The 22,192-nt window shown below is 41.1% G+C and overlaps 1 protein-coding gene across 2 annotated transcripts; it reads left to right on the top strand.

Moving 5' to 3' along the window:
* The first annotated feature begins 1,044 nt into the window (after window positions 1-1,044).
* Window positions 1,045-20,067, top strand: Znf25 (zinc finger protein 25). Of its 2 annotated transcripts, none has more exons than XM_034512284.2 (6): window positions 1,045-1,319; window positions 3,010-3,112; window positions 14,898-15,024; window positions 15,296-15,388; window positions 16,130-16,193; window positions 16,664-20,067. In XM_034512284.2, exons 2-6 carry the CDS (start codon window positions 3,098-3,100, stop codon window positions 17,727-17,729), a joined length of 1,365 nt encoding a protein of 454 aa, XP_034368175.1. In that variant the 5' UTR covers window positions 1,045-1,319; window positions 3,010-3,097; the 3' UTR covers window positions 17,730-20,067. The 2 variants fall into 2 exon arrangements, with proteins under 2 accessions (XP_034368175.1, XP_076796501.1); XM_076940386.1 differs by lacking the exon at window positions 1,045-1,319 and adding an exon at window positions 1,443-1,631.
* The last annotated feature ends 2,125 nt before the right edge of the window (window positions 20,068-22,192 follow it).

Genomic DNA, 22,192 nt, shown 5'->3' with positions numbered 1-22,192 from the left:
GACAGGGTTTCTCTGTATAGCCTTGGCTGTCCTGGAACTCACTCGGTAGACCAGGCTGGCCTCGAACTCAGAAATCCGCCTGCCTCTGCCTCCCAAGTGCTGGGATTAAAGGCGTGCGCCACCACTGCCCGGCGCCAACAATATCTTTATCCTGAATCTTACAGACTGTTCCCATTGTGTCTTAAGTTGGCCTTTGAGGACCCATCGGTGAGCCTGGCTTCTTAGGGCTGCCCCGGCTCACTCCTTAATCTTAAGAGCTCTGGCACCATATATGTTATATGTATACATTTATGTATATTAATTGTAACTTTCTTATGAAGACTTTAATATTTCCATAGTTCTAAGGTTAGTACAATGCAATCTGAAGTTATGGCCAGGGATATATACAAGTTGTTTTACATATTCAAGATATCATTCTTAGTGAGAAGATAAGAAAGAATGGCATTCTGTATCAGTAGGATAAAACTATATTTAAAGTTTTGGGGGGACTAATATGTAGGGCACTTGGTGTCTGATCTTTCGGTTTATATATACTACACATTTTTTTTTTTTTTTTTTTTTAGTTTCTCACGTTTCGTGTTACGGGTTACATGGTTCTGAAAGGTAGCAATCCTAAGACAAAGTTGTAAGCTGTTTGGATGTAGAATTGCACTTTGTTTCAAGTACTTAAGCTACCCCTCGCTACACACTGTGCGCCCTCAGAAAGCCTTCTGTCTTCCTCTCCAGGGTGTCCATTCCTAGTTCAATTATCCTCTTAAAGACCAGGCCTGCCGGAAAGCGGGGCGCAGCACTCATCAGTGAGGTACTCAGCGCCAAACTTCATAACGAGATCACAAATGGAGTCGTCGCAGAGGCTTCTGGAAAGCGTAGTCCAGAAAGGAGGGCCGTTAGGCGCATGGGCAGAGCCCTCATCTGTCAGCTGAGGAACTTTTGTCTTTCGTCTAGGGGCGGGGGGAATCGAGCCCCGCGCCATCCCCCGGCCTGGGGGTGGGGGGGTGTCTCCGATTGTGGCGGGCGAGCGAGCGCGGGACCTGTGGGGCTGCTGCGGGAGGAGCGCGCTGGGCAGGCTGTAGAGGGGGAGGAGAGAGGAGAGAGGAGTGGGGAGAGAGGAGAGGAGAAAAGAGGGTTAAGAGGAGGGAAGGGAGAAGAGGAAAGAGGAGGGGAGATCAGCCGGAGGGAGGCGGGTCTGAGCCACCGCCCAGGTGACGTGGCACCCACTCGCCTTGTCCGCCCGCCACGTTGGCGTGCTCCTGCTTCTCAGCCATCCCCGGGCATCTGCAGTGGAGGCCGCGGGACTCCCTAAAACCTCTGTCACCAAGGTGAGAGTCGCTCCGGGGCGCACAGAGCTGGGCAGTCGAGCTGAGTGCTCGGTAACTAGCAGGGAGAGCTGCTTCTTTTCTAGCAGAGCCAGGTCCTTTCATCTGGGCCCCTGGTTGAGGTTCACAGAGACTATTTGGTTTACTCAGTACCTGCAGGTGGCCTTAATCCTCTATTGTTTAACTCTGTGGTTGCTGTCTCTTCCTTGCAGTCCTGTTTGCTCTGCTTTCTGCGCAGCGGCTTACTCATACCTGGAGTCTTCTACTTCTAAAAATTCTCGAGCCTCCTCTGGATCCATTAGTGTGAAAGATTAAGTAAGAGTCTCCTCATATCCCTCATGGCCAGCCTTTGTTAGACTGTTGAATAGTTATTTGGAAGTACAGTATTACTTTTTAAAAATGCCTTTCAGTATTAAATTTTACCGAGAAGCTGGCAATTGTATATACCCTCTAAGAGAATGGAAATGAGACCGACTCGTGGGGTGGGGGCGATCTGGCCTTGGAGCTCCAGACTAGTTTGGAACTGTTAAACCTCCTGCCTCAGCCTCCAGAACGCTGGGTTTACAGGTGTGTGCCACCACGTCTAGATCAGAATTGTTACTCATTGATGTTCTCTGTTATGAAGAAGATGTCCTAAGGCTGATGATTGGTTGGTTCATTTGTGTCTGGCCTTACACATTAGGCCTTTGGTAAGCACCCGGCTGGCTGGAATTGAGCATTTGTTTGTTTGGTTTTTTAACTGTATACATGTATATGGTACTAAAAATGTTGTCTAATTAATTAATGACTCTATTTATTTGTTTGTTTATTTGAAATAAGGTCTCATTATGTAGTTAGTACAAGCTGGTCTAGCTCTCGATCTGTAGCTTAAACCAGCCTCAATCTTGCTATCCTCCTGCCTCAGCGTTTACAATGCTGGGGCTAAAAGTGTGTCTCACTCCATGTGGCTTCAAATTGCTATTTTTGAAGGTTAATTTGTTTCAAAGCTTCGTTTGTTTCAAAGCTAGATTTGGCAGCCATGCAAAAGTTCATTAAGATGTAATTAAATTTCACCCCACCCCCACCCCGTTTCAGCCGGTTTTGAGAGGCCAGTCAATTACAGGGATCTAAACCTGTTGTGTGTCTGTCAAGACTTGACTGGAGGCTGCATAGAGGGTTATTCACCGTGATCTAATTCCTTTTATTTTAAGAATCATAGCACTGAAACGAAGTCCCGATGCACATAGCAGACACAGGAACAAAACTAAAGGCAAAAAGTACCATACATAAGAGAAAAGGGATCACATGTAAGGTTCCTGAAGAAGTGCTTCGTTTGCTTTTTGCTTTGAGAACTTGTAATTTAGGGAGAAGAAATGCCTCGTGTTTGAAAGCTTTGAGATGACTTTCTAACTTTGGGGAATTGTAATATTATCAGAAAAAAATGTTGCCTCCAACATAAACACCTAAGGTTCCCTGTTTGTATATGTTACACTCCCTTTAAAACGAATCTATTATTTGGTGTTTACCTGTTGCGTTCTTTGTTAGTCAGTAAGCAGACGCATGGTTTTCCTCGAAATGTTTAGATTTAGTAAGAGAAAAAAAAAATGTCTTAGGCTCATCAAGATTATGTGAGAACTCTCAACTGAGAGGCCAGGGTCCAAAGGACAGCTTCTCAGCACATAGTGCTAAAATGCTGTATGAACATTTCTTACAGAAGACCTGGAGCTGTGGCCTATGGTTTCCTAGGACTTCACTCTCCCACCTTTAAAGGGTAGAGTCCTGCTCTAAAAACACAGCTGAAAATGACCAAGTTCAAGGTGAGTACCTTAATTTGTTTAACTCTGTGGGTGCACACATCTGTTCAGTGAGGGTTTTTGAAAGACGATCTATGGGTTTGGAGAGTTGACTCAGTAGTTGAGAGCAGTTGTTGCTCTTGCAGAGGACCCATGTATGATTTCCCAGCATCCACATGGTGTCTCAAACACATCTGTTACTCCAGTCCTAGGAGAGTCCAATACCCTCTTCTGACCCCTGCAGGTACCCGGCATTTACATGGAACACATACATACAATGCAGGCAAAACATGCATACACACAAAATAATAAAATGAATCAATCTTTAAAAAGAAAGAAAATGTATTAAACTGGGAAAGTATGGCTGGTTTCAAAGTTCCTTGAGGGTTGAATAAAACGTTAGCTCTCAAAGTATGGTCTGAAGAGACCCGGGTGCCCTCCAGAGCCTTTCAGGGGATTCTGCACCACCAGAGGCCATGCTATCAATAAGCAAGTTGCATTTGTGCTAATGGAGCGGAAGCAATGATACAGACCGATGACTGTCCCGCATCACTTAAAACAGTGAGGATGAGGGGGGAGATCGCACAAGTTGACAGCAGAAGTTGGGAGTTATGTTTACATACGAAATGTTGTGCATTTTTTGGTATGTATTGTAGAGTATTTACATATTAGCTGTATTGAGGAGGAACTAAAGTTCTTTCCTATTTCCTTGCTGAAATTTCATCTCGGAGACACTATTCATAAAATATTTGCATCACAGTAAATAAGTCAGCCTTCTGCTCTGAACTAAGAACAATTTTTCTTAAAGCGGTGGTTCCCAGCTTTCCTAATGCTGCAACCCTTTAATACAGTTCCTTATGCTGTGGTGACCCCAACCATAAAATTATTTTTGTCTACTTTATAACTATAATTTTGATAGTTATGAGCCGTAATGTAAATATTTGTGTTATCCGATGGTGTTAAGCAACCCTTGTGAAAGGGTTGTTCTACGGCTTCAAAGGGGTCATGACCCACAGGTTGAGAATCACTGCTTTAAAGACAAGGTGACTTTGATTCATATTTAACTTTCAAGATAGCATGAAAGTGAAGAGCTTGCAAAAATTATGACAGTGACGTATGACTGCCATTGGATTTTCACAAAGAGCTAAGTAAAAGCCTTCTCATTTCCTTAAGAATATCCTCAATGGAACAGTAAAAACTATTACTTTGGTGTGATTAAAAGATAATGAGAATATACTTGTAATAATAATAATAGTACCAATGGCTCACCTTTCCTGATTCCTTATCATACTTTACATTCACATTCATCCTTAATGCTACAGTAAAAATTTTAGTTTAGTTAACCCTTGACCCTTACGTGCACATCTTTTGAACGTTTTGTGTGAGAAAATGGGATGCTCCCGTAAGGCCCTTCTCAGCTACTCCTGAATGGTGATGATTGGTAGCCTAAGGCAAGCACTTGTGCCATATTTATGCAAATATCTTGACAGTTTTTCATGGGATATTTTTTTATATTTGAAAGAACTGAACTGGCAGAGAAACAATGGTTATTCAGAATTCACAAAGTCTCACTGTGAAGCCCCAGCTGGCCTGGAACTCACAGAGATCCTCCTGCCTCTGCCTCCAAAGAGCTGAGATTAAAGGCATGAACCACCACATGCCCAGAAACTTTTTTTTTTTTTTTAAATTTTGTGCAGTAAGTCTGTCACATCCAGGAAGAAAACTGTTAGTATTTTCCCCAACCCTTATTACTAATGTCCCCTCAGTAGACAGGGATGCAGGTCCTCTCATAACATTTCCTAGTGACATAACATAGTAATACTATACCTAAACTTAAATGATGGCAAACACAATATGGCCATGCTGTCCCTTTCTCCCAGAAACCAGGCCATGCCATCCTGTAGCTTCCTCTCTGGGACACAGAGTTTGTGTATGAACTCACAAAGACTGTGACTACACTGCCAAAGTTCAAACCAGAAAAAACAAATCCCAGCACAGAGATGAGAAAATGGACTCAGTGTCCCACCCCAGACCAAGAAGCTATCTGCAATCAATACCTGCCTGGGGAGGAACAATCAGTTTTCTCCAGTAGAGTGTCACTGGATGTGTCACCCAGAGTCTCAGGCAGGCTCCATGCTCAGCCGTAGTTCGCCAACACAAAACTGACCTCAAGCCAAGGTTTTTGAATGAAAAGGTTTTGGTTTGTTTTAGTATTTTTTGTCATTTAGTTTTGTTTTGATTTGATTTTCATTTTTATTTGTGGGGGAGGAGGAGGAAGAAGAAGAGGAAGAAGAAGAGGAGGAGGAGGAGTAGGAGGAAGAGGACACACACACACACAGAGAGAGAGAGAGAGAGAGAGAGAGAGAGAGAGAGAGAGAGAGAGAGAGAGAGAGAATATATTAACCTGAAGTGAATGTGTAGGGAAATGGGCAGGATCTAGGAGAAGTTACAAGACCAGAAATAATATGATCAAAATACAGTGTGACTTTTAAAAAAAATTTTTAAAGCCAATAAAAAGGATAAGCATTCTTAAGTCGTATTGGGAGACACTGAGAGCATTGTTGAACTTTGAGGTATCATAAATTATATAATGTGAGTGACATATGCTTCAAGTCACAGCTCCATCATCCCTTTCCCTCCCTTACAGTGATCACCTTTGTCCCTGGTGCAAATTCACTTTTATTCTCGTGTCATAGACACATGTCTGATTTTATATATCTGTAAAATCTAGGAGCCTCAAATGCGTAAAAACATACTATGTGTTATTCTGAGGATGGCTTGACTCAGTTTATTTGCATCTATTTGCCTGCAAAGCGCCCTGACTTCTCTAGGACTATCTCTATGTGAGGCTATGCCACCTTTTCTTTACCCACTTTTCCATTGTTGAACACCTAGGTTGGTTTTTATAACTTAACTATTATGAATAGTGCTTTAATAAACGTTAATGTGCAAGTATCTTCCTGATATGTTAAGTCTTCATTTTTATTTTATAATCAAAAAGGGAAATGAGATTCCTGTGGGAATTGTACCATTATCTACTTTTGATTGGTAAAAATATGTTTATTTCATATTTTTTAATCTTTGCTAGCTATACAATAGGATACCTTAAATACCCAATTAATCAAGAAGCATGGGCCCTTAAGATGTAGGCGTCATGAACATTGTTGCCTTTTGGTACTGATTGTTCTTGTATAATTTGGTTAAGAAGAGCAAACCTGAATCTTTAGATAACCTTACACAGATGAATGGAGGTAAAGATGCTTTGAGATAGAAGTCTGAGAATGTCAGAGAGCGTTTCCAAGCCTTTAGTTGGTTGTGTATTAATATTTCAAAGCTATTTTTAAAGATTATTTAAGACTTTAATACATTGCTTTCTTGTATCAGTTGGCATATCTTACCAGGATAGTCATTATTGACACTGAGTAAGATGGCTGGTGGTTTTTCATTGTACATAGATCCTCTATGAAAGCTAGCCAGTAAGGATGCAGTTTCCAGGTTGGTACAAGCTTGCTTTCTCCATGTCTTATGTCTCAAGTATATCTGCAATCTTTGGCAATAGGGTCTTACCTACCATCGAATTCTATGGGTGGCTAAGAATTGTGGCAATAGCCTGTAATATCTGAGTTGTCTATAAGACTCTGCTTATCAACAGCTCAAAAAGCCTAGCACTGGGAGTTTTATTTGATAGCTCAGTGTATCTAGGAGAGGCATTGGAACCCTGTTACAGAATGACTCCATTTAAACTCATTTTATACATGACTTATATGTATATATTTTAAGAAGCTTCTGTAGTAGTTTTACATTGTTTCTCAAAGACATGTAGTGTAGGTTACCCCTCTCCATACACCATCCTCTGCCCTGCCTTCCTCTTCCCCACACACTTCTTCCTGTTCCATTATTATTCTTTCATCCTTCTTACCACTTGTATTCTATTCCCTTCTCTTGAAATGCTTCCATAGCCTCTTACAAGTTTCTTGCTTCCTGTAGGAATTTAGACATATATCTAAAGAGTCATAGGCAACATGTACATATGAGAGAAAAGATGTGACATTTGTCTGTCCTTAGTGTGAGTCACCTCACTCTGAATGATTATTCTCAGCTCTATTTATTTACCATAAAATTTCTTTCTTTTTTTTAAACAGTTGAATAATTCCTCTTGTGTATATATACCACATTTTCATTTTCCACTCGGCGTTTGATGGACATTGAGGCTGTTTCTCTTTGCTGGCTATTGTGAATGCAACAGCAGTGAGCACAGATAAGCAGTATCTATGAAGAAAGATATAGAAGCCTTGGGTATAGGCCCCAGAATGGCATAGCTGGAACACATGAGAGATATATTGCTAGCTTTCTGATGCACCATGTCTTAGTTAGGGTTTTACTGCTGTGAACAGACACCATGACCAAGGCAACTCTTATAAAAACAACATTCAGTTGGGGCTGGCTTACAGGTTCAGAGATTTAGTCCAGTACCGTCATGGTGGGAGCATGACAGTGTCCAGTCAGTCATGGTGCAGGCTGATCTGAGAGTTCTACATCATCTGAAGGCTGCTAGCAAAATACTGACTTCCAGGGAGTTAGGATGAGGGTCTTAAAGCCCACACTCTTGACACACCTACTCCAACAAGGCCACACCTTTTAATAGTGCCACTCCCAGGCTGAGCATATACAAATCATCACACACCACCACACTGGTTCCCACAGTATCTGCAACGTCTCACTCCCACCCCCAGTGAATAAGTGTTCCCCTTTCCACGTACCCATACCAATATTTATTGTCATTGGTTTCTTTAATCTCAGCTATTCTGACTGGGGCATTATGAAATCTCAAAGTCTTAAATTTGCATTTCCCTGTTGACTAAGGATGATGAACATTTTATTTCTGGGCTGGAGAGGTGGCTCAGTGGTAAGAACTGGCTATTCTTCGAGAGGTCCTGAGGTCAGTTTCCAGCACCACATGATGTCAACCATCTGATGTCCTCTTCTGTCATGCAAGCACACATGCAAATAGAGCACTCATATGCTTAAATAAGTATTTAAAAGAACTATTTCTCAGCCATTTGTATTTCGTCTTTTGAGAATTCTTTGTTCTGTGCCCCATGTTAAAAAAAAATTGGCTAGTTTTCTATTTAGTATTTAGGGTGGTTTGCTGCTGTTGTTTGTATATTCTATTCACTAACCCTCTGTCAGCTGCATAGCTAGTAAAAACCTCTTCTCATTCTGTGGGCTGTCTCTTTATTTGGATTGTATGGTGTTCCACTCTACAAAAGCTTTTTAGTTTCTTGTGGCTCCATTTGTCATTTGCTAGTCTTAATGCCGTGCTATCAGAGTCCCGGTGAGAAAGTATTTTCTTATGCCCATACGTTGAAGCATATTCCATATGTTCTCTTTAGTGAGATTTGGGTCTTACATTAGGTTCTTGGTCCATTGAAGTTGAGTTTTGTGCACGGTGAGAGATAAGATCTATTTTTATTCTTCTATGTGTAGCCATCCAGTTTGATTAGCACCTGTTGAAGATGCTGTCTTTTCTCTAGTATATAAAAAGGTGGCCCTAGGTGTGTGGACTTATATCTGGGTCCTCTGTTCTTTTCCATTGATCAACATGTCTTTTTATGGTGGTACCATGCTGGTTTTTTTTTTTTTTTTTTTTTTTATCACTATAGCTCTGTAATGAAGCTTAAAAATCAGGAATGGTGATTCCTTACTTTTACTATTCTTTTACTATTCAGGATTGTTTTTGGCATCCTGGGACTTTTGTGTTTCCAAATGAAACATGAGATCACCCATTCGTTTTGGTGAATAATTGTGTTGAAATTTTGGTGGCAACTGCATTGAATCTGTTAATTACTTTTGTGAGAATGGGCATTTTCACAGTGGTAATCCTGCTAACCCTGAGCATAGGAGGTCTTTCCTTCTCCTGGTGTCTTCTTCAGGTTCCTTCTTCAAAGTGCTTGTGTTTTTGTTACACAAGTCTTTACTACCTTACTGAGATTTAATCTGAGATATTTTTGTGGGGCTATCAGGAATGGAAGATGGGCCCCATCTCTTTCTCAATGTGTTCATCATTTGTGCATAAGAAAGTTGCTGATTTTTACATCTTAATTTTGTATCCTGATACTTTGTTGAATGCCTTGGTCAGCCGTGGAACTGTTTTGGTGGCGTCTTAGGGATTTTACACATAAAATCATATGGTTTTGTTGTGTGACATGACATGAGAGTACATGGATAAATGTCTGTTCATCCCAGGTAGGGAACTGAAGACACGCCAAAGTAAGGATACCACCAAAGTTCCAGTTGGTAATTGAGTTTATTGTTAAATTAATCTTCTGAGGAATTCTGCCCAACAGTTTCCCACAGTGGCCATACCATTTTATAGTCCAGTTAGCAATGAATGTATCCAGTTCTCCACATCTTCACGCTCACTGTCATTTTCTTGTTTTTCTGAGTTAATAGTTATAGGAGTGCATACAGAGTGGTTTTTATTTTGTGTTGTGTAAAAGGGTTTTTTTTTTTTTTGGTTTGTTTTATTTTTGGTTTGTTTTGTATTGTATTTTCAAAACAGACTCATTATGTAGTGTAGACCAGGACCTGCCTGCCTCTTTGTGGAGACTTAGTTGAGTCTAATACTGAGGCAAGGAATACATTAAGCTGGGATAATTCCATATTGTCAGGAAGTATGGAAATGATGTAACCAAGCAACTGGAACGGGTTAAAAGGATACGGGGGTCAGAGGAGGGCAAACCTGAAACAATTCCTCATTTAAAAAGCTGGAACAGTTTAAACACAAAAATACCCATAATGCTTGCTTCTAATTCGAAGCATAAACTAAGTATATGAGGCCACTTCAATATAAATTATTGAATAAGCAAATGAGAAGAGCTGATTCTTCTTCATGAAACAATCCAGATATGTATAGATACTGTCCCCTCTAGGAAGTGAAACGTATTCCCTCCCTTCTTGAGAAGACTAAACTAGACTTTGGTTTGTTTTCAAGTAATAGTGTATCATAAAGAAAAAATGCTCCAATGGGAAAAAATTGGCAAGCCGTACTGAATGAGTAACGTAAAGATCACCAGTGATACCAGGTATCTCCTGTAGTACTGGGATGAGAGGCTCCTTCTCTAAACCCATGGAACTGTGCAGGTGAACCCTAAGTTGTCATGGAGATCCAGGATGTTGGATGCCAGGAGATGCCAGGACTGTGGGATGACTGCTGAGAAAAACTATAAGCACACAACGGAGTCAACTCAAGGCTTTATATGTGCTGCAGGGATCCCACATCCTAGACATGGAGCTGAAGGACCTGGTCTTTTTCCTGCTAGCCGTCTGGCTTGCTTCCATCTGTTTCCATGCTCACACCCCACAGCCTCCTCCCTATATTTTGGAATAGAAATGTTTACCCCCATACCATTGTAGGTTGGAAGTGTGTACTATTTTTTGAGACAAGGTTTATTTGTCTGACTGTCCTGGAACTCTCTGTAGACCAGGCTGGCCTCCAGAGATCCACCTGCCTCTGCCTCTGAGTGCTGGGAGGTGTGTGCCACCACTGCCCGGCTGTATACTTGTTTTCAATGTTATAAGGACTCGAAGTAAAGATTAGCTTGAGTCTCAGAGGAGACTTTGAACTTTTGAATATTGCCCAAACTGTTAAAGACTATGGGGACTTTTAAAATTGGACTGGATGCAGTTTGCATTCTAAGATTAGAATTATGTAAAATACACTGATTGGTCTAAGATTAACACAGTAGTCTCCAAGCTTGGGTCTTTGAGTTCTTTCTTCATTATTATATAGAAGTTTTTTCTATGTAGGCCATGGACATACTTGGTTGAAATAATACTTAATATTTAATAGTAATATATATTATATAGAAATGCATATTTAATTAACACTGACTTTAGTTAACTCAAATATCAGTCATGGAAAGTGTTTTAAAGATTCTTTGAAATGGTCCACATGAATGAATACTATCTACAAAGAGAAATGGTTTTATTTCTCCTTCTATAGTCTTTCTAGTTTGTTATTTATAGCACTGGTTATGATGTCTATCCAGGATGATGTCTGAATAGAAATGTTGAGAGGAGACATCTTTGTTTTCCCCTTTTACCCAAGGGGAAAGAACTTAGTCATTCACTAAGTGTTACAGAGGGTGCAGATTATAGAGAAATGTCTTAAATCACATTAAGGAAGTCCCCTCCGTGTCCATCTGCTGTCACGTATACCCTGTCAGCTCGTAAGGAGAAATGGGCTGTTTGGGTCTCATGGTTTCTGAGGGTCTAGTCTATGATTGGCTGGCTCAGTTGCACTTATGTCTGCAACAAACTATCTCATCATGGTGGGAGTCATGGTGGGGAATTCCTCATACTGTGACTAAAAGGGTACCAGGGTTCCACGGTGTTCTTGAGTGGCACACACTCAGTGACATGAATATGTCTAACTAGGTCCTCTAAGGATTCTGTCAGCTTCTGACAAGACTTGAACCCATGGACTTTTGACAGGCACTTATAAACCAAACCATGGCGCTGCCTTGCCCTAGTTTGGACAGTTTGCATTTTTCATTATGAGCAGACCTTTTGAGTTGATGGTGTCCCTTTTCTTTTTGAGTTTGTTGTAACAGGTAATGAGTCACAATGACACTAGAAAGCTGAGCCAGTGTTCCTCTGCTGGGACATTGTCAGGTTTACAGATTCTGTATTCTGTCTGCTCAAATCATATGTTGATCTTCTCTAGTGAATTCTGTGCTGCTTGTTTTTAAATTTTAAAAAAGTATATACAGTATCTGGTTTCACCTTGTCATTTTCATACAAAAATTGTTAGGTTGATTTCCCCCACTCCCTGTTCTCTCCCTTCCCCATGACCTCCCCTCCCCCCCCCCCCAAGCCCCCATAGCTTCCTCTCTGAGTTCAGGTTGTGTGTGTCCTAATATCTCCCTCCCCTAGTCTCTTCTAGCTTCTGGCCTTACATCCACACACATCTCACATACAAATGAATAAACATTGTGAGCTAATGTCTTGGTTTGTTTTCCATTGCTGTGGTAAAAGCACTGGTTAAAACAAACTGAAGGAAGAAAGGGTTTATTTGGCTTACACTTCCATGCCATAGTCCAGCACTGAGGGAAGCCAGCACAAGAGCTCACACAAGAACCTGAAGGCAGGAACTGAAGCAGAAGCCACGGAAGAACTCAGCTTACTGGCCTGCTCTTCCTTGTTTGCTCAGTTTGCTTTCTAATCCACCCAAGACCACCTTCCCAGGGATTTTTTAGGAGCATATAACTTGCTTTGCTAACAAAAAACCATAATTTTAAACCTACACTTGAGCAATATTCTCATTCTGCATCGTAATAAAATCTATTTTTATTGTTACTTAATCTTGAATAAAATAAATTAGTAGAACACAGGGAGATAGTTTAGTTGGTAAAGCACTTGCCAGGCAAATACAAGGATTTGAATTTGATCCCCAGGATAGTTTAATAAGTTGGGTACATTAGTAACTTTTCTGTTATTGTGATAAAATACCAAGACTAAAAGAAACTGTGGAAGAAAGAGTTTGGCTTACGGTTCCAAAGGAATAAAGGTCATTCATGGTGGGGGGGCATGTCAGCAAGCAGCGTTCACAGAGCAGAAGCAGGAAGCTGGGAGTTTGCATCATCAAACACAAATATGAAGCAGAGAGTGAAGTAAACGAAACTATATAATCTCAAAGGTGTGCTGCTTTCAGGAATACTACACCAGCTAAACCTCCCCAAACAGAGCCACCATCTGGGAGCCAAGTTCAGTGGACTTCAGGCCCAAGTGACAGACCCTGTCTCAAAAACAAAACAAAACAAGCCAAAACCAAAGCAAACAAATCCCCCAAACCCAAAACAAAACAAAAAACGAGATGAGATGGATACACATGCACATGAACCTGCAAGAACATGCAACCATAGACCTGCACATAATCTCTCTCAAAAGAGATGGCTAACAGTCATGTAATACTAATGTAAGGATAAGCCAGAGAGCATGAGTGCTTACTTGTTCAATTGATGTGAATACTCTCCAAACAAAAACTCAGGAACATTGGGTCTTCCCGGCCAGTCATCCTAGCTGAATCTGTAAGCCTAGGGCTTAGTTAGACACCTTGTCTCAAGAAATAAGATGGAGTGGATTAGTTATTTTTTTAATTGCCATGATCAACACCATGACAAAGACAACTTATAAATAAAAGAGTTTATCTGAGCTTGTGTTTCCAGGCGAGTTCACCATGGCAGAGAATTATGGCACCAAGGGAGAGGCGTGGCAGCTGGAATAGTTTAACAATCACATTTTGAATCACAAGCAGGAAGCAGCCAGAAAACTGTGAATGGAGCCTAGCTTTGAAAAGCCTATTACTGGTAACATACCTCCTCCAGCAAGGCCACACCTCCCAATCCTCTCAAAACACCACCACCAACTGGGACCAGGTTCAAATGCCAGAGTCTATGGAAGACATTCTCATTCAATTGTCACATGGAGAATATTAGAGAAAAAGACACAATTTCAGCCTCTGGCTTACACATTTTCACACACATGGGCACATGTACCTCTACACACAAACATACATACATACATACATCACATGTACACACTTGTGCTCCTGTATCTCTACACCCAAGCACACATGCATACATCACACTCCTATACTTGTGTTCATGTATCTCTACACAAAGAACACACACATGAATACATCACATGTATACATACATTACATACACATATGTGTGCACATGTACCTCTACACACAAACACCCACACATTCATGCATCACACACACATGAACATAAATGCTGTGTTATCCTTTGTTTCTCTGAATCCGCGATGGTGTGTGCTTTGCTTCCATCTCAGAGATGTGCCACGTGCTCTATGTGTTTTGAGTTTTTTCTCTGGATAACTAATCTGCTCCTGTAAGTCTCCCACACTTCTGTCTCATAAGAGGCTCCTGTTGTCTGCATTTGCATCTGCAGTGGGGGTGCATCATCAAAATGTCTAAGGCAGTCCACGTGGTGTAAAACTGAAGAATAGGTACTCATAAGTTTTTCCTATTTAAATGTGAAAAGTGGTTTCAACTCTTTGATTCACCAAGTTGAGCCTTTCTAGAATTGGTTCCCTCTCTGTAGACATTTCTCTGAGTAGACATTTGTTCATGTCTCCCTCCGAAAAGTTCATATACCATATGTAAATGACATGAGGTCTGTTACATGTATGTGAAAAACGCCTTTTATTGAAGCAAAGGACAAACATCAGAAATTATTTGCATTGCGTTACCTGACTTCATAAATTAATAACTCAGTTTTATGCACCATTTTTATTCCATATCATTTACATTTCCCTGAAGCTTTCCCTGTCCCTCACAGCTTCATATCACTGTCGATTATGAACTTTATTTCTAGTTTATATCAGATGATTTGACCATCTACTCTAATGTAATAAAATCTAACAGCTATTCCACAATACAAATAGTTTACCACTGTCAGAATACCTGGTGTCTTGAACATACTCTGGCCATAGCACCTGCTACACATATTGACATTAGGGTTTACATCTTTACCTCCTTCTCAAAAGCTAAGTTCCTTGACCAAATGTGTAATGGCTTTATTGGCACTGTCCAGAATGAATATAAGGAGGGGACTCAGAGCTGATTTAATGTGCTAGCTTTTTCTTTTTTGTCCCTTTTGTCCTGTGGTGGAACTCGGGACCTTGCAAATGCTAAGCAAGTGGTCTGCAGTTGATCTACCTCCCAACCATTGCGACTTCCTGAAGTCACCTCAAACTGAGTTCGGATTTGTTTTTTCAGGGACCCGTGACATTAAGGGATGTTACTGTGGAATTCTCCAAGGCAGAATGGAAGCTCCTGACCCCTGCTCAGAAGTCCCTTTACAAAAATGTAATGCTGGAGACCTACAGTAACCTGTTCTCTGTGGGTAAGATCTTTCTTATATGTAACTTTCAGGAGTTGCCATTTCTTCTCCTATTCACTGGAACACATCAGGTCTCTATAAAGTTAAGTGATACTTTGTTTCATGATTCAGAGTTCATCTGTTTGGGAATACCAGAAAAAGCATGCGTGTGTTCCTAACCGCTTCACTTAAACAATAAATTTGTGAAACAGAAGTGGGAGCTTCTCTGTTTTCCTGAAATTGTCCCTCTCTTCCAACCAATTTATGTCATTTCCCTTGTCTTTACCATTAACAGGTTATCGTGTGGTTAAGCCAAGCGTGATCTCCAAGTTGAAGAAAGGAAAAGAGCCATGGCCATTGGAAGAGTTCTTACGTCAGAGCCGTGGTGGTGAGTTAGAAAAAAAACATGTTGCACCCAGCCCTTTGAAATATCTGTCAAAAATGCCTTTTGAAATAGTTAGGGAATCTTCCTAAATTCTCTTAAGTTCTAGAAATAGTTGAAGATACTGTCTGCATATATTTAAATCCTAAATCACACCAACTTTCCTTCTCTCCATGTAAATCTCTCTTTTATTAGACATTTTTATTTTTTTAATAATGTATTTTTATTTCATGTGCATTGTCATTTTGCCTGCGTGTATGTCTGTATGAGGGTCTCAGATCCCTGGAATGAGAGTTACATACAGTTGTGAGCCTCCATATAGGTACTGTGTGTGTGTGTGTGTGTGTGTGTGTGTGTGTGTGTGTGTATGTGTGTATGTGTGTTATGTGTGTGTGTGCATGTGTGTGTGTGTGTAAATGTGTGTGTGTCTCGGAAGGGTGGGGAGTGAGTGCCTGCATGCCTATGGCTTATCTAGATTTCTCTATTCTTATGCAATTTAAGACCAGAACCCAGTGATCAGTGCCTGTTACTTTTAGATTACTTCTTCCACATCCACTAACATAATCAAGACATTGTCCTCAGGTCACCAGATCTAGCTGACCCCTCTTTGAGACTCTCTAGATTGTAGTAGACCATGGTATAGAGGACAATTTCATTTGAGAGTGCTTCTGTCTTGACACCCTTTCCTGAAGCCTGAGAATCCACCTTTATCCATGATGCTGTGTTAAAATCTTGATTTGTTTGTAGGTAAGCGGCAGACCGCGCACGATCCCAGAACCAAACATCAGGAGCAACAGGCTGGAAATGCAAGGCAAGTTTAAGAATTAATATGTAGGATAGAGACTTTGTGAGGAAGAATAGTCCTGTTTGCAATGCTGGAAGTGGGAGAATAATCAGTAATTACTATGAAATGTGGTAACACTAGCACAGGAGTGAACCCCAAAGAATGTGATCCAAACAGGAATGCCTTCCTGCAGGCCGTGGTGTAGGATCAGAGAGGCAAACTTTGTAGCTGCATTTTCATCCTTCTGAACTATGTACTAGGGGAAGCTGCATGATAGAAAGTGCAGTCTGGCCATTTAAAAACCCTGTGACTAGAATTCAGGAGAAGCCTCATTCTGTACAGGGCTTGGTCACAGTGTAGATCTGTGTCACAGGGGAGAAGCCCTAGGAACTTGACACAGGATTATGGACATCATCATCAAAGGTATTCAGAGAAAACTCTTTGTCTGAAGAACCTTGAAAGTCCTATTAATAATGCTTTGGGAACTTTCTCTCTAGGAAAGGAGAACTCATAAAGCGTCAGAAAACTCCCACCCGGCATGAAAGCTTCGACTGTAGTCAATGTGGAAAGTCCTTCTGCCAGAAGTCTTCCCTCTTGGCACACCAGGAAACACACACCAAGAAGTCCTATAAATGTGAGAAATGTGGACAAGCTTTCTATACAGATGAAGACCTCACAATTCATCAGAAAGTTCATACCAGAGACAAAACCTACCCATGTAAAGAATGTAACAAAATTTTCTATCACCTGTCATCTCTCACTAGACATCTGAGAATCCATGCTGGGGAGAAACCATACGAATGTAGCCAGTGTGAGAAATCGTTCTACCAGAAGCCACACCTCACAGAACACCAGAAAACACACACAGGGGAGAAACCTTTTGAGTGTAAGGAATGTGGGAAGTTCTTCTATGTGAAGGCATACCTCCTGGTGCATCAAAAGACACACACGGGGGAGAAACCTTTTCAGTGTAAGGAATGTGGGAATTTCTTTTCTCAAAAATCACACCTCACAGTCCATCAGAGAACACACACAGGGGAGAAACCCTATAAGTGTAAGGAGTGTGGGAAACTCTTCTCTAGGAATTCACACCTCAAAACCCATCAGAGAACTCACACCGGGGAGAAACCCTATAAATGTAAGGAGTGTGGGAACTGCTTCTACCAGAAGTCAGCCCTCACTGTGCACCAGCGAACTCACACCGGGGAGAAACCTTTTGAATGCAGTAAGTGTGGGAAACACTTTTACTATAAATCAGATCTCACCAAACACGAGAGAAAGCACACAGGGGAGAAACCGTACGAATGTGCCGAGTGTGGCAAATCTTTCTCTGTGAACTCAGTCCTCAGATTACACGAAAGGACTCACACAGGGGAGAAGCCATACGAGTGTGAGATCTGTGGGAAGTCCTTCTCTCAGAAGTCACATTTTGTCATCCATCAGAGAAAGCACACAGGGGAGAAGCCCTACAAGTGCCAGGAGTGTGGGGAAGGCTTTATCCAGAAGTCACATCTCACATCACATCAGAAGACACACTCTAAGAAGGGAAAAGCTAACAAATAGTGTGAGTTCAGAACCCCTGCAGGAATTCACCCTTTGGCTGTAATCCACACAGAAGGAGAACCTTCTAACTATGGAGGAAAAAAATGTCAGCCATGTTTTTTTTTTTTTCCCTCATAGAATAATCAGCAAATGTTATTAGGTAGACCTTTAAAATAGGCTCAATTTTCAGAAGCTGTGCAAACGACAAAATGTGAAAGAAACTTTTCTCTTAGAAGTCACACTGACATCATATAGAAATAACACAGGGCAGAAATCCAGTAAATGAATTTCCAAAAGTTTCTATCATAGCATCCGGCACTATGCATGCAGAGTCCACAGTGAGTAACTCCCCTGGGTATCAGGCACTCAGAAGTCTCCTCACACAGTTGCACTCATCTTAAAAAGATGAAGGGGAAATCGTGCATAGATTGCAACAGATAAAATGCCTTATCGAGAACACGCCCATCCTGGAATGTTAATTGCATGAATTCTTTAGTTATATTTATATAGGTATTTTAAATATTTGAAATACCTTCAACAAAATTTTAAAAGAGTTTACCCTGAAGACAGTGGTTACACTCCAAGTCCTGCTGCCAGTTCCAAGTTTATTTTTACTTTCTAAAAAAAATATACTGTAAACGGAAACCAACTAATATCGTATATATCAAAGGTATTTTAAAACACAGGGTCTGGAGAGGTGCCTCAGAGGTTATGAGCACTGATTGCTTTTTCAGAGGTTCTGAGTTCAATTCCCAGTAACCACATGGTGGCTCATAACCATCTGTAATGAGATCTAATGCCCTCTTCTGGTGTGTCTGAAGAGAGCAACAGTGTACTCATACATAAAATAAATATTTTTTTTTTTTTAAAAAAGAGCAAAAACCAGGAAATGTCATTAAACAAATAAGTCTTGATATGTAAGATGTAGGTATGTGTGTGTGGTTATCTATAAAAAAAAATTCTAAATGTGTGACTTGCTCCTAGAACCCATCTGTGGCTGTTCCTGAGCTTAGTAGCTGTGTAAGGACATGTGTCACATTGTATCAACAGTGATTCCCACCAGTGGCATTGTTCCTGTAACATATGTTGGTGTATACTTTAAATGCATATTGTGTCTTTTTGTCAGTCTCTGGCCACTTACAAATGGGTTCAGACATTGTTACTAAATGGACCCTTCAAAAGAAACACTGTTTCTGTAACACTCTTTTTCAGCTATATTGTGATGGGCTGAACTTTGGGTTGGACATGCATTTGAGCATTCTGAGCTGTTTCGAAAGCACCAGTATTTACTTATCTTACTGTAGATGTGTAGCAGTGGCATCTGTGTTTGTATTGTGTATGGAAAATACCTCATGGCTTTTCCTTCCTATTCTGGGTAACAGAGGCAACATGGCCGTGGCTATAAGTGAGATTCTAGGCTCCTACTACCTTCTTTGACCCAGATTCCAGCATGGACATGTGGTGTAACTTCACTGTGCCTCACCTTCTTCCTCTGTAAGAGTAATGATAGTGACATCCTAGAATTGCCTTGAGGTTGAAATATGGTGCTATTTTGAAGCACTCAGAACAGTGTCTGTAAAACATAAGAACTCAACATTAGATAGTATTCTCATTAATTTGGATTTTCCCGAATCACACAGTGAAAAGGTTGGCAACCCAGAACTTATCTCCCACCTCATTCCTGTTAGTGCCTTGATTTGATTTGGCTGTGTATCTCCCACTGAGGCTCAGGAGCAGACCCTGAGTAGGCAAGGTCAGGGATTGGTGAGCCACAGCCCATCGGCCAGATCCACAGTCCATTTTTCATAGCCTGTAAGCTGAGATTAGTTTTATATTACTCAATGATTGCAAAAATTAAGTATTTTGTGACACATGAAGGTTGTGGGAAACAAAAGTTCCATGTTTATAACTAAAGCACTTTGAGAACACTAATACAAACCTGTTTGCTTGCTTTCTGCCTATGCTGCCTTCGAACTGTGCTAGCAAGGCAGACCACGTGGCAGTAGAGCCTGACACATTGCTGACTCCGCACTTTACCACATAGGTTTCTGTTACTCAGGGCTGTGCACGCTGCAACCCGGCCTGAGCCCATTTCTTTATGTTCTGTTTACCAAATGTGATGCCTCAGTATGTGGGCGGGTGATTTCTGTGCAGTGTATTTATTTTGTGCATTGTATTTATATATAGAAATAGCCTAGGCTTTGAAGTATTTTTTCCCAAAGAAATGTGGTTTGTTTGTTTTTTTGTTGTTTTGGTTTTTGTTTTTTTTTTTACTTACTGAATTGTTACATTAAAACACATGAAATGTAATACATATATGAAATAATTGTTGTTTCAAATAAATGGAATTAAATTTTAATTAATCTTTCCCCATGATATTCATTTATTTTCTTCCGAGTCAGTGACTAATTTTTCTTACACAATTTATAATTTTCTTATTATCTCATAATAACATGCCACTTGTATTATTATTAGTGTGTGTGTGTGTGTGTAAGAGAAGAGAGCGAGAGAGAGAGCAGGGACACAGGCCTGTTCCAGCTCACATGTGGGCAGGACCACTTCCAGATGTGTGCTCTATCCTTCCACTGTGGTTTTGGGAACAGAGATCGGAAGTCAGGTCATCCGGCTTGTGCTGCAAGTACTTTTATCTGCTGAGCCATCTTACCCCCCTCCCCATCTATATAACATTCAACTAATGTAATGGAACAACAAAATATAATGCCTAGCTCCAGTTACATCAACTGGTAACCTATAAAAGTGTTCCTGTATTTCACATGGATAAGCCTTGAATTATGATGTTTTAAACTGGCGTTATAACAGGACGAACATAGTGCCCAGCAGGCAGAAGCCATTCTTCAAATTGGAAAACTTCAACTCTTCCCAGGTAACTGGTGAGAACTCGATACTCTTTTTCTCCAGATTCAAACCTGACACCATTGCATAGCCATTATCTCAAGCCATTAATCAGTAACCACGAAACCTGATCAAAGTTACCTATGAGATGTTGACAGTGACTGATTAGGTATCTCTTCGATGGGGCCACATTGGCCTGTGGTATCTCCATGTTTCTGAAAGCCTGACGTAGCTTTCATTTTGACTGATCTTTGGAAGATAACTGACTGGCTAACACCTTGGTCTAGTGTTATGTTATGAGTTTAGTGTTTTACACTAAAACTCAGCCATTCTCACAACACTGTTGTTTTAAAATAGTCCCCTATTCCCACCTATTTTGCATCATTTTTGCTTTGTCAGCGATTTATAAATACACCCCTCCACTGGTTAGTGTGATGGTCAAAGATTTACTGTGGGTTCCTTCCCTGTTCCCCTCTGTTTATAAGGGGGGAGTCCTATCCTTCAGTCGGATCTGGCCTGTGACTGCTCTGGCTTAGGAGAATGAGGTCTACATGCTAGGGCTACCCTTTCAGCAACTTCCACTATCCTTGATAAAGCTAACCATCATGCAGAACACTGGGTTTGTTTGGGACCAGGCCATGAAGAAACATGAGCTGTCCACAGTGAGTCCACAGGTCCTTAGTGAGCACAGATTTCTTAACCCATCCAACCCACCGCTAGATGGACAAACCCACTGCTGGCTGGACAGACTCTGGCCAGTGCCAAGTCTCATGCCAGGTAGTGTGCAAAGAAGTAATATGTTAATTTAAATGATTAAATTTTGAGTGTGTGGTACTGAGACATGAAGAAAATAGTAAGTCAAATTTTTGTTGTTTAAGACTAGCTGGCTAGTCCCTTACTTTGCAGGGATGGTCTGGAGTGTCCGTGGCTGTCAGGAGTGTGCTAGCATTTATGCCAATGGTTGATTCTGGTTCATAAGAAGTCCCTACCTCTGGGCAGTGGTGGCGCATGCCTTTATTCCCAGCACTTGGGAGGCAGAGGCAGGCAGATTTCTGAGTTCGAGGCCAGCCTGGTCTACAGAGTGAGTTCCAGGACAGCCAGGGCTACACAGAGAAACCATGTCTCAAAAAGCAAAAAAAAAAAAAAAAAAAAAAGAGCCTACCCAAGTGTAACCACAGGGATAAAAATCAATAGATTTTCACCCCTGCTTATGTCTAGAACTTAAAGTTGTGTAGCAGAAATAAACCCAAAAGAAAAAAATGTCCAGAGTTTCTAAGTAAATATTAGAGAGGGAGAGTCATTTTTTTGGGGGGAGGGCATGGCCACTGGAAGATTGCCTGAGTCCCAGTAGATGTTCTCACACCCATCTGCACATGGGCAGCACTAATGAGAGTCAATGGGCTATTCTCTAAAGTAGTTACAAGGTTGGGAGGGAGATGTATTGGAAGGAGGCAGGGAGAATGGAGGGAGGAAGTAGGGGCGTATATGATAAAGATATGTGTATACATCTATGCGACGCGCTACCTCGCCGATAAGGAGAACGCCACACTCAGGATTCTTCTGACAGCATTTATTGAATAGCTCTTCAAGATGGAGAAAAGGGGAAGGATGCCGAGCTCAGAAAGCCCGCT

This window comes from Arvicanthis niloticus, chromosome 9 (genome assembly GCF_011762505.2).
Source record: "Arvicanthis niloticus isolate mArvNil1 chromosome 9, mArvNil1.pat.X, whole genome shotgun sequence".
Taxonomy (NCBI): domain Eukaryota; kingdom Metazoa; phylum Chordata; class Mammalia; order Rodentia; family Muridae; genus Arvicanthis; species Arvicanthis niloticus.
This window is presented reverse-complemented; position numbering and strand designations above follow the sequence as displayed.

Bases quoted from the DNA above. Each gene is read 5' to 3' on its own strand.
- Znf25 (XM_034512284.2), top strand. The intron at 15,025-15,295 runs GTAAGATCTTTC...TACCATTAACAG, and splicing joins CAGTAACCTGTTCTCTGTGG to GTTATCGTGTGGTTAAGCCA. The intron at 16,194-16,663 runs GCAAGTTTAAGA...CTTTCTCTCTAG, and splicing joins CAACAGGCTGGAAATGCAAG to GAAAGGAGAACTCATAAAGC.